This window comes from Diplotaxodon limnothrissa, linkage group LG6 (genome assembly GCF_057381915.1).
Source record: "Diplotaxodon limnothrissa isolate DT_005_m linkage group LG6, D_limnothrissa_male_GT1.1, whole genome shotgun sequence".
Lineage (NCBI taxonomy): Eukaryota > Metazoa > Chordata > Actinopteri > Cichliformes > Cichlidae > Diplotaxodon > Diplotaxodon limnothrissa.
Window position 1 is genome coordinate 13003060 of NC_140601.1, and position 17167 is coordinate 13020226.

The 17167-nt window shown below is 38.9% G+C and overlaps 1 protein-coding gene across 1 annotated transcript in view; it reads right to left on the reverse strand.

Annotated features, from left to right (window-relative positions):
• Positions 1-14362, reverse strand: part of mad1l1 (mitotic arrest deficient 1 like 1) — a 64456-nt gene extending 50094 nt beyond the window's left edge. Inside the window, exons 1-9 of the mRNA XM_085355677.1 lie at positions 14256-14362; positions 13627-13771; positions 13385-13525; positions 13131-13310; positions 12910-13034; positions 12712-12793; positions 11599-11729; positions 9668-9782; positions 8852-8913 (exon numbers count right to left, since the gene is read on the reverse strand). Coding sequence (XP_085211803.1) covers positions 8852-8913; positions 9668-9782; positions 11599-11729; positions 12712-12793; positions 12910-13034; positions 13131-13310; positions 13385-13525; positions 13627-13770 — 980 coding nt within the window. The 5' untranslated portion in view covers position 13771; positions 14256-14362. The remainder of the gene's footprint in view (positions 1-8851; positions 8914-9667; positions 9783-11598; positions 11730-12711; positions 12794-12909; positions 13035-13130; positions 13311-13384; positions 13526-13626; positions 13772-14255) is intronic.
• Positions 14363-17167: the final 2805 nt, after the last annotated feature.

The window sequence follows — 17167 nt, forward strand, 5'->3', positions numbered from 1 at the left end:
TTAGTGAGGAAGTGTTACACGGTTAGTGATTACACTACAACGTGTACCCTGTATGAGTCCAACTGAACCGTGCCTGGGCTCACCTCCTAAAAAGTGGGCCAAGGCTTGATGTGCTTAACTGAAACGGTCACACTAGTTAAACATAATGGACTTTGGGGGTCAAATGTGCTTTGACGCACTACGGATTCCCTACTGTGAGTACACATCAACTTCAAGGCAGACAAGAGTATTCCATGTGAAAACTGGATGGTGAGGATTTATTACAAACAGCATTTCAAGCCCAAAAAACTTCAGACAAATATAAAATGTACATGAAAACTGGAGGCAATGACAACGATCATTTAGAGCCTATAATGTCTTAAATGTAAGTATGATGAAAATAACACAAAGACTACCTGCATACACATTCACATACACACGCATATCCATTTTCTTCCGCTTATCCATGTTAGGGTCCCGGCTGTTGAGGGACAAGACTCGTGTGCACCCTGGGCATGTTGCCACTCTGTCACAGGACTAGCACAGAGAGACAGTCAACCATTCACAACTATGCTCAATTTAGAATCACCAATTAACCTAACATGCACGTCTTTGGACTATGGGAGGAAGCCAGAGCCCAGAGGGGAAGGCACAGGGAGAACATGCACGCTGCACACAGAAGGGCCCAGCTGGCCGAAGGGGATCTGAATCCAAGATCTCTTTGCTGTGAGGCAACATTGCTCACCACCACACCAAATTTATACTCACGTGTTCATATTGACCTCAGCAACATTACAGCTGCTGGAACAGGAGCCAGAGAAAGAATTAATCTTTTTTTCAAGGTCATGATGTGAACACAAATAAGTCACAGCCTCGAGCAGTCATCTCGTCTCTCATCCACAGGTACTGTGTGTGTTGTTTTATATATTTTACATATGAAGCTGGTGCTGGATTATCCACTCAGCACCTGATTCATACTACTGCATTAAGTCCATTTAAGAAAAACAAACAAAAAAAAAAAAAAACATATACGGTAGCGTGCTAACGTTGCCTCTGTTACTGCAGTTGTGAGATTTAGGTGGCCTATGCTAGAACTTGTTTCTAATGAAAAATTATCATTACTTACTGTTGGAGAGATGTTAAGAAAAAACTGCATTTGACCATCCTTTGCAAACTACCCATGTCTGAAGACAAATACTGTCAATTCTGGGAGATCTAATAAACTGACATCACCTCCCATCTAAGTTTTTAGTTTCTTACTCTTTTAATCTCATGGAGCAGCGTTAACTGATATTACACTGTGTAATGATGGTTAGTAATAAATGCATAGATTTGTACCAATTGAAGCAACACTGACTCTTGAAGATAGGATGCGAGCCTTTTCATTCTGAGGGTTTCAGAGTACAGCTGCTTCTCCTCTACATTGAAAGGAGCCAGGTGATGTGGTTGATAAGGACGCCTCGTGGGCGCCTTCTAGGTGAAGTATTTTGGGAATGTCCTGCAAAGAGGATGCAGACCCAGGACATATTGGAGAGATTATATCTCTCACCTGGCTTGGATGACACCAGAGAAGAGCTGGAAGTGGGCAGGGAGAAGGAGGTCTGGGCATGTTTGCTTGGACTGCTGACCTCACAACTCAGACATGGTTAAGCAGCGCAAAATGATTGAATGGCGCTTATGACAACCACTGTAAGTGATCGGTGATTACTGCATCCCCAAACGCTAGCTATAGTGCTTATTATATGAATAAACTAGCTGCTTTATTCAGACCATGGTAAACTCATTTTCCATGGTCTGAACTCAAATCTGAAATTCTTTTGCAAATCCTGAATGCCTTCAGGCCAAAGAGGAGATACAGTATCTTCCTTGTTATCAGCACACAATTCAAAAGCAAGCGTCCATGATGGAATGCATTATTGTACAAGGCATGCGAAACGGTCTCATCTCAAGGGACCTTTAATGCTGAGCACATTTTCACAATTGAACTGTTATAACTAGAGCTGGGCGATAGAACGATAACGATATGTATCGCGATATAACTTTTACTCGATAGAGAAATTAAGCTATCGCGATAGACCTCGCCGCTCTTGTCCTCTTAAAAAAAAAAAAAAAAAAAAAAAGGTCAGCCAATCCAAATTAAGCAGCGCAGAGCCGAACCAATCACAGCCGCAGCGTCACGTCGCGTGACTTGTTACGTACAGCACAAGTGCCAAGCCGCACGTGTGTTTGTTTGGGAAGCAGCCAGCGGGTAATGGAGCCAGCGCGTAATGGAGGAAATGAGTGTGCCGACTAGAAAAATCAACCGAGCGTGACCGAAGAGAAAACAGATGATGGTTCCAATGCCGGAGAGATTGTCGAACGGAAGAGCCATAGAAGTTCCGTAGTGTGAAGGTATTTCGGCTATTTCAAGTCTGACAAAAACAGAGTAGCGTGCACTGTAAATGTGCCGAAAGCAAGTCTGGAAATACAATAAACTGGTGCATGCGTCACACTGTGCGCCACGTTATTGTTTCGGTGAAATGAATTTCTACAATACTGTTACTGTTAATTCTACTCTCTGCAGTGTTTAAATGCTTACATATACACACAGTTACTGTCCCTCCACACATACGACTCTGTTCTGCTTCTATGCCGCAGCTTTGTTTACTTTTTCCCACCGAGGCTTCTAGACTTCTGATTGGCCAACATTTCTGCACGGTTAGGAATCTAGCGCCACCTGCTGCTTTGGCATGTTCATAGCAGTGTTTTCCTTCATTTCTGCCTTTATGTGTGGACGGGATTATTTTTTAAAACGAAAACGGAAAATCTCCGTTTTCAAAAATACCCGTGTACGTGTGGACGTAGCCTCAGTCTCTGACTGGAAGCGCTAATTCGTCATTCGGCTTTTGTCAGACTAAAGTAACTGTTAAAACTGTTTGAAAAGCTAAGCTATACAACAAGGAGAGATTGAGAATTTCCTTTTAGTTCTCAGTTTATTTGATATTGACAAAGGTTAGTCAGTTTTGTCTGTTCTTCTGTAAAACAAACTAAGATTTATTTTTAGAATTAATATTTTGTTTCTAAGTGGAATTGACAATTTAGTCTGTTTCGTTTGTTCTATTTTGAAACTTAAACGCTTTAGCGGCTGCCTTTTGTGTAGTTTGCAATATTTGCCTTTATTTATCTGAAAAAGTCTCATGTTCCTTAAGTACATCTACCCTGTTGAACTTATTATGGGAAATAAATATTTAAATCAAAACAAGCTGCTGATTATTTCACATTTTACTTGTGAGCAACGGCACATTTAAATCTTACAAATATAGTTATTTGGCTTATATCGTGATAGATATCGTTATCGCCTGAAATGAAAAAAACATATCGTGATATGAAAAAATCTCATATCGCCCAGCTCTAGTTATAACTGAATGTAACTCCTGCACATTGTCTACCTTAAAACATAAATTACAATGTTTGAGTCTAATCAACATTTATCAGGTACAAAAGTAATGTCCACACACACACACAATTTTAATTATCCATTTGATGTCTTTTTTTGTCATATTCCTGCTATATTAATCATTTATGGGATATGTTAATCATCCCTTTTGGTATTGCAGCTATAGTTAACAATTTTTGAAGTGATATCCATGCAAGTTGGATATCACTTCATGGTTATCACAACTATTATACATGTACATGCGAGTATATACATAACATATCCATACATAGACGTTCCCTTTGCACCTGGTGAAAGGCAGTCGGACTGAAACTTCATCATTTAATAAAGGCATAATCTGTAAGCGAGACACTGTGTGGGGGTTATGTTCAGCCGTTATGTGGAACTTTTTCTAGGAAAGTGGGTTGTACCACTTAACATTTATCTAGGCGTGACTTCAGGTATGGAAATAAACTCATGACTAAAATATGACTTTGTGAATTATAAGCTGGAATGGCCTTGGTATCCCAAGTAGATAATTCAACATTGCCCTGAGCACAGAGGGATGAGCCTTTTCCTGAACTCACACAAGCAGATATTTCTCTGTCCTCTGCCTTTTGTTTGTTTTGTTTTGCAGGTCATGAGTCAGTCATCTTGGATGCTGTTGCAAATAACGTGATGGTTGCATATTATTGGGTGCAATGTTGTGAACAACTGGGGTGTAACCTGGTCTACAAAATGAACTGTCAGATTAGCGAGTCTTGCTTACAAAACGCACATAAGTGAATCGGGAAACGTGGCCAAAAGTAAAATTTAGTCCAAAGCCCAGATATCAAACATAGCTATAGTAGCAAATAGTCCAATTTGTCCCACTGGATAGATGCGAATGAGCCTTAGTGATTTTATTCACCATAGCCATTTGCTTTCCAATTGTTAAGTAAGAACTGGGAGTAAGAAATGCTAAAATCATAATAAATATAAATAACTGAGAACACTGACTTTCTGTGTTTGGAAACTTGACCTCTGACCTCGACAAAATTCACTCCAGAACTCATACAAGATTTGTAGTAAACGCACCCATGGTATTAATTTGAAAATCTTACGCTGTGTCGTTCTTGAGTTATATAAAGTCGGTCCCCCTCTTTGCTGGGTGATGACAATCCCCAAACCTTTCATGCATGAAATTTAGCTTGTTGGCACATAGAACAGTATCACCATGCTAATTTTAACTCCTCTATAACCAGCGTAGATGGAATCAACTGGCCGATTTTGATGTACTTGATGAACTTCTCTCTCTTTCAGTATGATTATGTATTCCTGAAATGGATCTGTACACATGTTTAGCCCATCTAAACCAACAACAACAACAACAACAACGTAAAGTGAAACAGTGTACAGGAGTTGTACTGTAATTTCTCCAGAAATTGCACAAAGTTATCAAAACTCTTATTGGTTTTATTTAATTGCGAGTAATATTTAGCATAAAAATTAGGGCTGAACGATATATCGCATTTGCGATAATATCGCAACACGATCAAGTGCAATTTTCTAACCGCAAAGGCTGCGATTATACTGCGATTATAAGGCTGTCCAAATTACTACCATATCCCAGAATTCATAGCGCGGCCCAGCCAAACTCCAGTTTCCAGCAATGGCGGCCGCTACTAAGTTTTAAAATTACTCATACTAATCTTTCTGGGTCACAAAATAAACTTTTAACATATTTTCAGGCGAGAAAGTAGTTGTGTAAACATCAAATATCTGCTCGGTTTATCAAGATATCCCATATTTGCAAAAGTGCTTCGACGTTTTCAGAGGCGTCTGCTACCCACCAGCTCGACAGCTAGCCGGGAGCTCGAGGGTTACTGATGCGGCCGAGAACGGCACAACTCCCGGCACATCATTTTCAGATCACCGCGGAGTTTCGCTGCTCGGGTTAAACGTAATATATAAGTCACTTAGACAACCTAAAAATGTTATTGTTGGGCTTTTTTCAGTGTTTTGTTTGTTCGTGAGTAAATCGGTTTGGCTGAGATTAAAGTTATCAGATTAGATAAAATAAAACTTTATTAATCCCCCGGGTGGGTTCCTCCTTGGTTTTCACACAGCTGACTAAACGTCAAACAGAAAACTTATTAAACAGAAGTATGAGACAGTCGAGAATTTACACCAGTGTCTGGTTATATTTTAGATAGCAAGAAGCAGACGGCCGAGTTTATTAAACTCCACCGAGACAGCGGTGACGCTAATCAGAACTAGCCTTCTGATTAGCTAATCAGAAGGCTAGACCGTCCAATTTCACGCCTTTAAACTTTAAAGGCGTGTTTGTGTGTGTGTTTATACAATTGCTATTATGTTTGCACTTTATGTGTAATGTTACTGACTGCAGAGATCAGTAAGATGTGTGTATTTTTTATTTATTAGTTTTATTTATTTAATATTATTTTTTAATTGAATGACTGTCTAGTAGTTCACAGATGTCGAAAAACTGAGTGTGGTAAAGCCACTGATTTTTTTTATGTATATTTCTGCAATCTGCACATTGTACTGACTTTCATTTTAATGTTTACACCAGGGTTCCTTGTCAGCACTTTATGCTCAGATGTTTGTAAGCTAAAAATAAACTATTGTGTATGTTCAAATATACTGTTGTGATTGAAGAAGTTAAATAAAAATGTCAGTCATCAATTCATGCATCACCTCATGTCATCATAACAGAGGTCTGTCTTCCAGGAAAGAACAGTTTAAAATTAATGTAATATAGTATTGGCCATACTATATGATGTATTGCTTGTCTTTGTTTAATAATACAGAAGACAAAGACCTTAAAAAATAATCGCATATCGCATCGCAATATTGGGGCAAAAAATCGCAATTAGATTATTTTCCATAATCGTTCAGCCCTAATAAAAATCCAGCAATTTATGAACACTGGGTAGCATTCCAACTAAACTTGTTTCACTGGTGGATCATGGACACATACGAGCTAAAAGAAAGTCTTAATCCACAGGGAACAGCATCAAGTTTGTATGGCCTTCAATGTGGCATCAAGATTCAGCATACACACAAACACTACCATGAAGTAGTTAAATCAATTTAATACACCATCTATCACACAAAAACCAGTCTGTGACTTACATGCACAAAATAGCTGCAGTTCTTTCTGTAGCTTGTGAAAGTTTCAATAATAAGGGGGGAAAAAACATTTTCTGGAAGACCTTTCAATGTATTTTAATCATTCAGCTGTCCTTCAATGGCAAGACCAGAAGCACTTCCAGCAACCAGTCAAGTTGCACGAATTCAGTATCCAACTAGATATGACTAGACGATCACAATTTCCTGTTGAATTGTTGTCAGAAAAGTGATTTTGTGGCACATTATGATCTCACAGCGATGAGAACATGTGACCTTTTGGTGTAAAAATGTCATTATCTGATAATTTTTATCATATATGTCATTTTCCAGATATTTAGAGATTCTTGAATTAGGGCCAAATCAAGTCTTGAACTTTAAACACACAAAATTCTAATCACTTCATCCTCCAGTCAAAGTGAAACTTTCGAGCGATATCATGTAAAGAAAGCGACGGACAAATCCAAAACTTAAATGCCTCCAGCCCCAGCTGTCGCCAGCGTGGAGGCATAAAGATATTTTCATCTTCTATTTCTTCCAATTTTATTTTCAATTGTCATCCCCACTGGCACGCACATAACCAAGCACAATGTTATCATCTCACATAACAGAAGGAAAGAAAATAACTTCTAGCAACCAGCCAGCTGCTAGCAAATCCAGGCTGCAGCTTTAAGGCTTGCGTCTACTTCTCAACACATTTATTGTTCTTAGGAGTTTTCTCTTTTCCCTTTAAGTTATTTCTTCCTGGCAAAAGACCAACATTGTTGGTAAGAATTAAATCTCAGGGTGATGGAGGTCAACTCTTCAAGTACAGTAAATTACATTTATTCAATCCTCAGTCGCAACTCAGCTACATACTCTACTTTTCTCTCACAAGATATATCTTGTGAGAGAAAATGTTTATCATGTATAAATATAAATTATATTTAGCTTTAAGTAACGCAAGATGACAAAACAAACCATAGAAAAATCAACAATGAAAATCCAAACTTTAGTGTCAAAGCACAGCAGCCCTTATGAGCCATTTCATATTTAATGACAGAACAACAACCGCCCTAAACAAGCAGCTTCGACTTCATGTCAGCATTAATTCAGGCACTGTTACATTAGTGACGGCCCTGAGATATGATCATTATTCTGTCACTGCAGTGCCATCAATTCTTTCTTCTGAAAGCTCCTGATCATTCTTAACCGCAAAAAGAATATGACATATATCCAATTCACTTTCACTTACTTTGTGATTCTTAAACTTCTTCATAAAAACTTTGACAATTATATACCTGACAAGACTCCAAGCAGTAAAATGCTGAAATAATGACTGTTTAATAGCCTACAAGGCAATCACAATATCCCACTTATGCACAAATCCACATCAATAGTAATTTTCGCACAGCACTGATGCACCGAGTGCAGTAAAGGTGAACAAATTGCTGAATGAAACACACTTACTTCCACCTGCCTCTACGTCGCACACACTGTGACAAGAAAATAACATCTTGACCGCATTGACATTTTATTTCGGGCTTTTATTAAACACCAGAATAACAGCTTTAAGGAGTTTCTAAAGGTGACTGTGATGCTATTTTGATCATCAGGAGCTAAACATGTGTGCAACATTAATATTTTGCACTTTTACATCAGCATCACACATGAAGCCAATAACAGAACTATGAGATTCCCCTTATCCAGTGGATTTTGAGGAAGAAAATTACAACAATTTACTTTAAATATCTCACTTTTTAAGGATTCAAAATGTTACATAACAAATTACATATGACTAAAATTAAGCCTTACGGAAATATTGATTTCACTTAATTTCATAGTTTATTAGATCGCAGTTTTTACTTTTTCCTCCCACACTTTAAAAAAAAAAAAAAAAACCACACACATCCTCACACACTTTTCATTAAGCGCTGTGTTTACCTCACAGTCAACGTTAATCACAAAAGAAAGAAAAACACGGTGCGCATGTGTGCGTGCATGCATGCCATCGGCAGGTCTGCAGTGTTTATGTGTCAGATCAGCTTCATTGCTCACGAGGAAACATGCAATCATTCTCTCATTACCAGCTTTGAGTGAATGCATTGAGACTCATTTGGTGCACTCACAAGCAGGTACCAAACAGACATCTATACACAATGGTGGACTCAATCCACAATGATGAGGCACATTTGTATGGAGTGACCACAGCTCCACCTAGTGGCACTTTATACATGATTAAAAACAGGAAAAAAAAGAAAAAAGAAAAAGAAAGAAATACACAAATGTCTATTTAAATATTTTTCTTTGTGATTCAAACGTACACACTTTGAAATAGTGTCTGACCTTATGTTGAGTCCAGTAGATTGCCCAAGGTTCTCCCAGGCGTGGAGCTTCTCTGTGAGCCTCTAAGTTTTAATGACACCAAAGAAATAACTGTTTTTGAGTACAGGAAAAGTTGATGCTGATATAATACAGTCAACAGCAGAAGAAAAAGAATACTTTTATGCAGTATGAAGTCTTGCAAATATGGCATCTTTACATCCCACAGCAGTATAAATACATTATTTTCTTCTCTTATTATTGTACATATTTTATAATTCACCAATTATCTCTGACAATAGCTTTTTAAAAAGTAATGACTGAAATGTTTACTCAAGTTGCCTACACACAGGAAGTCAGTCTTTTGTCAAGCATCAGCTTGAAGCTGACACTGAATGCTAGTGGACATTCCCATATTTGCTACCAGCTTATATGTTAATCAACTGTATTCTTCACTCTCATTGGTAGCCACCTCAGTTGCTCACGTGAAGCTGAGAATAGTTTATCGCAAGTCCCACCCACTTCAGCAGCACTTTTTTCACCTGTAGTTGTTTTCTATGGTCTGTTGCCACCATATCACTATGAACTGCTCCCAGTGTGTATAGGGCTTTTTGGAGGACATTCTAAGCTTAGATTATTAATTAAAAAATATATTTGATAGTAAATTCTAAAAGTTAAACTTCAAAGTTTGCAAAAACAAACATAGAGGACAGGGAGTCACAAAAACCTTCACGAGGATGCAGCCAGAGTCATTAATCTATCTAAAAATGTCTCATTGAAGCTTTGCTTATTCCTTAATTCTCTTAATATTTATATATTTCTAACTGCCCACACTTTTACCTCTTTTTCCAGTTCCATGTTGATCAGCTCTTCTTTGGTTTTCTCCATCCTCTCCAGCTTCTTCCGCAGACCCTCCACCTCCTCTTTCAACAGGCTGCAATTTTCTCTGCTCTCCCTGGACAGAACAGAGACAAAAAAGGTAAATTAAACTGATAGCTCAGTGTCTAATGCAAGACATGGAGAAACTTTCAATCCCTGGCTACAGTCACACTCGGATGCAATTTTGAAAACCGTTTTCAAATATATTAAGATTACAGTGACTGACGACAAATGCACGTAACAATGTACCAACTGTGCATTATAGCTATAATACATTGCTCTCACTAGTTTTCAAGTTTTCTTTACTTTAGTCACACTTGTTGGATTAGGGTGACTTTTCTGTGAACTCTACTTGAGAAACGTCTGATATGTTTTGGCCATGTTATTACCCACTTCAATCAACAACACTATTTTTGCCCAGCTCACATTGTTTACACCAGGGAGCTGATTATGCTGACACAAGCCGGTAGAAATTAGGGGGGGGGAAATGCAAAGGTTGCAGAGGAGGAAAGAATAAGGGAAAAGAGCTCGGTCCAGACAACAGAGACTGATTAGGAGATAAAAGAAGAATTTTCCTTCTATTGTTTCAGGCAATGTGAAACAAGAATCTCCCCACAGTTTGAGGACTTCCCAACCATCGGAGACCAGACAATGGACTCGCCTTGGAAGATCAGACAAAATGCTGATTGATCCACCTGGTCTTTCTTTTCAGTCACATTTCCCAGACTAAACCTGCAATACTTGCTCCTCTTGCTATCCAGCACCAGAAATACTCAGTAATATGAACAAGTACTTATTGAGATTACATTCATGTATGCCAGTTGACTGTTGGCCCTGAGATGTTAAGCAGGATTTCTCAGTAAATGGCAGCCCCTTGCCCCCCAGTCACCCTCTGTCTCAGAACATGTAAACAAGGAGTGCAGTGCAGCTCTGCAGTATTCCATTTACGTCTGGCCAGAGTAATCTTAGTGTGATGACCCATTCCATTATGCACATCCCTTCCTTGCTTTCCTTACTGATTTTTTATGAGAGATGGGGAGAGTGTGAGGAGCATGTCCCCCACCACACACACCCTCCCCACACTACTGATATAACATTCCACTTAAAAAAATAAAAATAAACAAATAAAAATTATTTAAAAAAATAAAATAATTGGCTAATTAGCTTTGTTCCTGTTTAGGACAGTTACACACACACACAAACACTCGACCAGAAAATACTGCTTTCTGCATAAGTGTGTAAAGGTTTATCTGTAAGGACAGATGGCTGCAAAACACTGGCACACTTTGCAAGCTAATGTGAATGTGTATGCACAGCACAAAGTGTCACAAATTTCAGCAGCATTTAAAATGCAACTTGATTGTCTGAGTACTTTTAGAAGGGTCAGTCTTTTTTCCCCTCCCATTTAATCGACTTATGAATAAGGAACATTCCTAGTTACAGTTATGGTATCTTCAGCAAAATTCTTAATCTGTTATCTTGAGAAAGTATGAAGAGTTTCATGCTTTAAATTGAGATTTCTGTAATACAACAGAAAGGATAAGTGGATAAACACACCAACTGCTAAATTTCTCCACTTAGTCTGACAAGCTGTTTGGCTGTTACTTGACAAATGGATCTTCTGTTATCCAACTTAATCTTTCAAAATGCTTGTATGCTCATTAATGCCCGATAGCATCCAAACTACGTGGTACAAACAGAATCAACCTAAACATATAGTGTAAGGTTTTAGAGACAACACAGGCACAAACACATATTACAAATACCAAAAACACTTGTTAAAGAAAAGAGAGCTTGTGGTATATGTGTGTGTGAAACTTGTGGATTGAAAGGTCCCTCCACTACAGTGTAAAGAGTTTACATGTTAAGGAAACTTCAAAAATGTATTTAACCTGAGGTAGGCATTATCATCTCTGAGGCGCTTCAGCTCCTTTTCCAGATCTGGAACTCTGGCCACCTCTGACTTTACAGTCTTCACAATGGCAAAGTCCTGCTCCTGGAACACAAGCCGCCTTTCCAACTCCTGCCAAATTAGAAAGTGAGAAATTCACCAGTAATACAGTTTTCAGATTAATGACACACTTTATGGAAACAAATACCTGTAACAAACAAGCAAACACACACACACACACACCTGTATTAATGTAAATATCTAACCACCAATCATGTGGCAACGACTCAGCAATCTTTTATTGTCCAAAAGTGGACAACAGAAGATTAGTAAAAATTGTTGCCTGATCGATGTCGAGCTGATCCGAGTGGGTACTAATGGAAAAAGGGCTTTAGTACCAACTAAGCATCATTTAAACCTACACCCTACCTGACGATTGTAGCTGACCATGTCCATCTCTTTATGAACACAGTGTACCCAACTTCTGATGGCTGCTTCCAGCAAGATCACGTGACATGTCACAAGACTCCAAATCACCTCAAACTGGTTTCTTGAACATGACAGTGAACTCACTGTACTCCACAGTCCCCAGATCTCAGTCCAACAGACAGACAAATCTGCAGCAACTGTGTAATGCCATCATGTCAATATGAACCAAAATCTGTGAGGCATGTTTCCAACACCTTGTTGAATCTATGCTCTGAAAATTAAGGCTGTTCTGAAGGCAAAATGGTATGTTCGATAAGTTTATGTTATGAGGGGAAAAAATACATTTAAACTCATTTTATGCAATTTGAAGGAGAAAGGTAGTTTGAACAAAAAAGCTGATATGTAGAAAATTGAACTGATATACTGCACATGCATTGGTTATACGTCTAAATCGTAATCATATTTAGTAGGTTTACATTCGCTGTAGAGTGAGCTACATAACACTGTAACCACACCGTCTACATCAGTGCAAAGACGTACAAACTGCTATGTTTAACTATTTCAACTAGTTTCTCTCCATGAACTGTGGACACTGGAATGTTCTGAACTACAGACAAATCCGTACACCATTTAAACTCTGAAGTGAAACCATAAGGAGCCCAATAGAAGCGACAGCATTTCGTACCTTAATCTTGATTATGTGATCAGAGCATGAGGACTGCGCAGCTTGGAGACTTTGGCAAAGTTGAGAGACTTCCTGATACTTCCTGATCATAACAGCAATCAAAGAAAACTGCATGGTCAGCATTTATATTAAGCAGTACAGCTCAATATTTATTAGCATGAAAAAGAGCAAAGTGTCAGTCCTTGTTTGTGTGTGTACCTTTGTTGCAAATCTAGCTTTTCCTGTAACTCCTGGTTTTCGAGCGTTTGAGCAGACATTTTTGAGTCTTGGTTTTGAATCTTCTGCCTGAGCTCTCTGATCTCATCCTTCAAAGAGCTGATGGTCTGCAAACAGATAACAGAGGTAATCCAGTATAAGATAAGAGGCACTACCAGACTGGCAAAATAACTGTGCGTGCAAATCTACAAGCATGCGTGCACCTGGTTAGCTGTGCCAAGCTTATCATCTCTTTCCTCCAGTGTCTTGTTTAGACCCTCCAGGTTCTTCTGGAGAGCATCATTTGCTTCCTTCTGCTCTGTTAGCTTCTTATTCACCTCTTCCGCTCTCTCCTCCAGCTTCTTTATTTGTCCCAAAAGCTCCTGGTTCCGATCCACCTCATGCTGCAACATAACAAGGTGGTGAGCTATCTGATGCCTTGGTCATGTGGTATTAAAGGAGTATGTATGGCATGTACCTCCAAGTCTCGTGCGCTGTCTGAGGCTGCCTTCTCCAGTTCAAAACGAGCCCGTTTGTGACTCAGCTCCATCTGTTTCTTTTCCTGGTCCAACTGCAGGTAGCGATTCTTGGAGTGAACCCTCTCTGCTGCTTCTAAAAGCTAAAAGAAGGATATGCTAGTAAGTGCGGAGGCTGAATGCTGGTGCTATTTTTGTTCAGCTTTTTTGCCCCCCTGTTGATGCAAACAGTTTCTGTATGTACCTCCATGCTGCGCTTGTACTGACTCTGCAGGATTCCACTCCCTGCTGAGTGTTCTGACAGCCGCTGTGGATGTTCGGGGCGGCTGATGAAGGAATTGAAGGACTTCAGGGTTGTTAAAATGGTCGTGTCGTCTTCTAAATCCATCCTGGAAGATGCAGCACACAAACGAAAGGCTCACAGTACGAGTAAAAAAAAGACTACACTACGGCCATGTAAAGTTTAGCTAAGCAATTCTAAAGTGCACCATTTTCATGCTTTATAACTTTACGATAAAAGTGTTAACACGTTAATGTTATATGCAGACAGGTTCCTAGCATTAACTACGTAAAAGTGCGAAGTAAGATAAAAGTGGCATTAGCTTCTTTGCTCAGCTGCACAAACACGAAACCAACTTTAGTAGCTTAACCAAAAGCTAATGTTTACGTTAGTTGCCATATTTGACAATTATCAAGAATTATCTCAAGAAGGTATTCACTGGTTTGTTAAGAACGGTATAAACTGCTTCACTCCTGTATCACCACAGGCTACACAAGAGTTCAGTTTACCATGACTGTTTTCTACAGCTATTCTCTCTAAGCTAAGTTTAAGTAGCTAACAAATGGGCATCGCTTGTAAGAATACGTCCTCACCTCTGAGCCGGCTTGGTTTCCTTTTTTAAGGAGCGAGTTATTTGCAAATAGATTATCTCAGTGTTGCTAACGTGTTAGCTGCTCGCTCAATACTACAGAAATCCCTCCAGTTTAGCTCGAATGGGATGTACGTAGTATCGCGAGATTTGGTAACATATCGCGAGTATCAAAAGCAAACTTTTTTGTTTGTTTTGGTTTTAATCAATGACTGTAGAAAGGTTTTCTACAGTCATTGGTTTTAATAGGAAAAACGAATAAATCGTGCACTGTTATCAGTTTGATTCAACGTTTCTTTGTTAGTTTGTTTTTTCCCCCCTCTGATTTCTGGTTTTCTAATAATAAATACAATGACGCTTGGAAAAGCCTGGTAACTCCGGCACTATTCAGGTAGAGCTGTTTTCTTACAATTGGTATTAGACAGAATTTTACCATTTGCACCACCTCTGTCATACCACTCCTACCCTTAGAGGTCAACCACCTCCACTTTACCATATAACCCAGGTTTAATAATAATCTTAGCGCAAATTGCATTAATAAATATGTATACTATACACTGTGTAATATGTTTGGGACTAGCGTGATTCAGCTATCACATAAACAAAAGTTATTTTGCAGTTTTACAGAGATTGGTAGGAATAATTTCATGAAGCATTCTTATCTGGCGGCAGGGTTTTGGATCAGTCTGATCAATCTTGCTGGAAAAACTCAGGGAACGTGCCAGCTTCAGTGCATAAAGAGGGAAACACATCATCATGTAGCAATTTCAAATATCCAGTGGCCTTGAGGTTTCCATTGATGAAGAATGGACCCACTATCGTTGGACCCCATATACCACACCAAACCATCACTTTTGTTGGTCCAACAGACTTGGAGGGATCCATCCAATGTGGGTTAGTGTCAGACCAATAGCGGTGGTTTTGTTGGTTAACTTCACCATTCACATAAAAGTTTGCCTCATCACTGAACAAAATCTTCTGCATGAACTGAGGGTCCTGTTCCAATTTTTGTTTTGCCCATTCTGCAAATTCTGTGCGCCGATCTGGGCAGGGCTGTGCAGAGAGGGGCGGGTGCTCAAAGTTAAAAAGGGGCACATTGAACCAGGCTGAATAACAACAACACACATTCATCAAGAATCTAATATGGGCAACAAGGCAAAGCAAACGTAGCCGATGGGTACAATGTTGCTGTTGAGGGGTTGCTGCTGATAGTGCTGGAGGGCAGGGCTGTGTTGATCTGAGACTGTAAACATTAAAAAGTCCACAGGAGAGATGGTAGCTGATTAAACAAGTGTCATGAGATAATAACAAAATGCAAAGATTGGTGACAGCGCTTGGAACCATAAGGCAACAAAAAACTGTGAGAAATAATTTAGGCTCTGCCTGTGATTCACTCTTTGCTTCTCTTCTTCCTTCCATCATTTCATATATCACTCTCCACTTGCTGTCTATCTGAGAACAAGGCACAACTTGCTATTGCAATAAACTATAATCTAATTATCCACACCTAACAACTCTTGCACTTAATCTATAATAAAATGATGACAGAAAAATGTTATAGCCCTGCCTTTAGTAGCCTCACACAGCTCCTACTGTTTCCTCCTCATGTCCTTACCAGGCTTGTCTGGACAATGTTATATCATGAGTAATTTTTTTTTTTTTTAAATCCATCTAAATAAAACAAACACACGCACACACAGTGACATTTTACACCTTCTTCAGAATACTGTATATACTATGGGCATCATGGTGCTGATCCAGAATCCTTACATATTTATTACTAGAGCTACAATAATAAAGCAATGAGGAGGGGGAAGTAATAAATATGAAATAATGTATTTATGATGATTCCATTTGTTTCACTATCCACTCTGTGCAGGGGCAAAGCTTATTACATTTTTAAACTGCAGAGATACAATCATTTTACTGCTGTAAAATCCAAATTTTGTCTTATTTAAAATAGAAATCTAATATAATCTGCTTCTTAATGTATGTTCTTTAAAATACAGCGTGTGTTTTTTAATATATTATAATTATAATAATGCATAATTATGTGGAAGTGCATATTAGATCGTTTTTTAGTGAAATATAATTGATTGATTGATTGATTGAATCTTTATTTTGAACATGTTGAAAAAGTATAAAAAAAATAGAATTAAAAGAGACAAATGAACAAAGCAAACAAAAGGAAAACGAGCAACCACAACTCCAAATAACGTCCATGTTCAAAAAGGAGCAGGAAGAAGCATAAGCTTATTTAATCCCACCCCTTTTCCACTATCTAGTATCTACAGACTACAGAAATACCTCCTTGCAATTACATTATATGTTATGTGTAATTAATCCCTCCAGAAAGGCAGGAAAAGCCCTGTAACTTGCTTTAAAACTAAATATGTTCCCTAAAACGGTGACAGAGCTACAGACCCATGACAGCCTTACACAGGTAGCCAGCAGCTGTGACCAGCACTACTTGTGCAGTTAATAAAAGGACAGGTAATGTTTGTCGCGCTGTTGCACACACAGCACGCTCCAGGGACGTGCAGAGGGGGGGGCTAGAGGGGCTTGAGCACCCGCCCCTTTCCTGATGAGTGCCCAAAGTGCCCTTTTGTTGAGGCAACTTTTAAATTTTTTTAATTTATTTATTATTTTTTTTATGTGTGTGTGCGTGCGGAGTCCTGTCTGTGCCCCTCAACAATAATATTTAACTATTAATCATAGTTTTGCTAAATAAAAGGATCTGGCTTGCATCAGTCACATGATCACATTTAACCAATGATCGCCCTCGACGGCAGAACGCGCTGGTTACGAGCCGGGAACGAGCTCACAAAGAGCACGCGCATTTTTTGCGGTCCGGAGCTGTAGGAGAAACACAAGTTAACTCAGAGACACAGACTGATGCGACAAACCCAGTAAGTA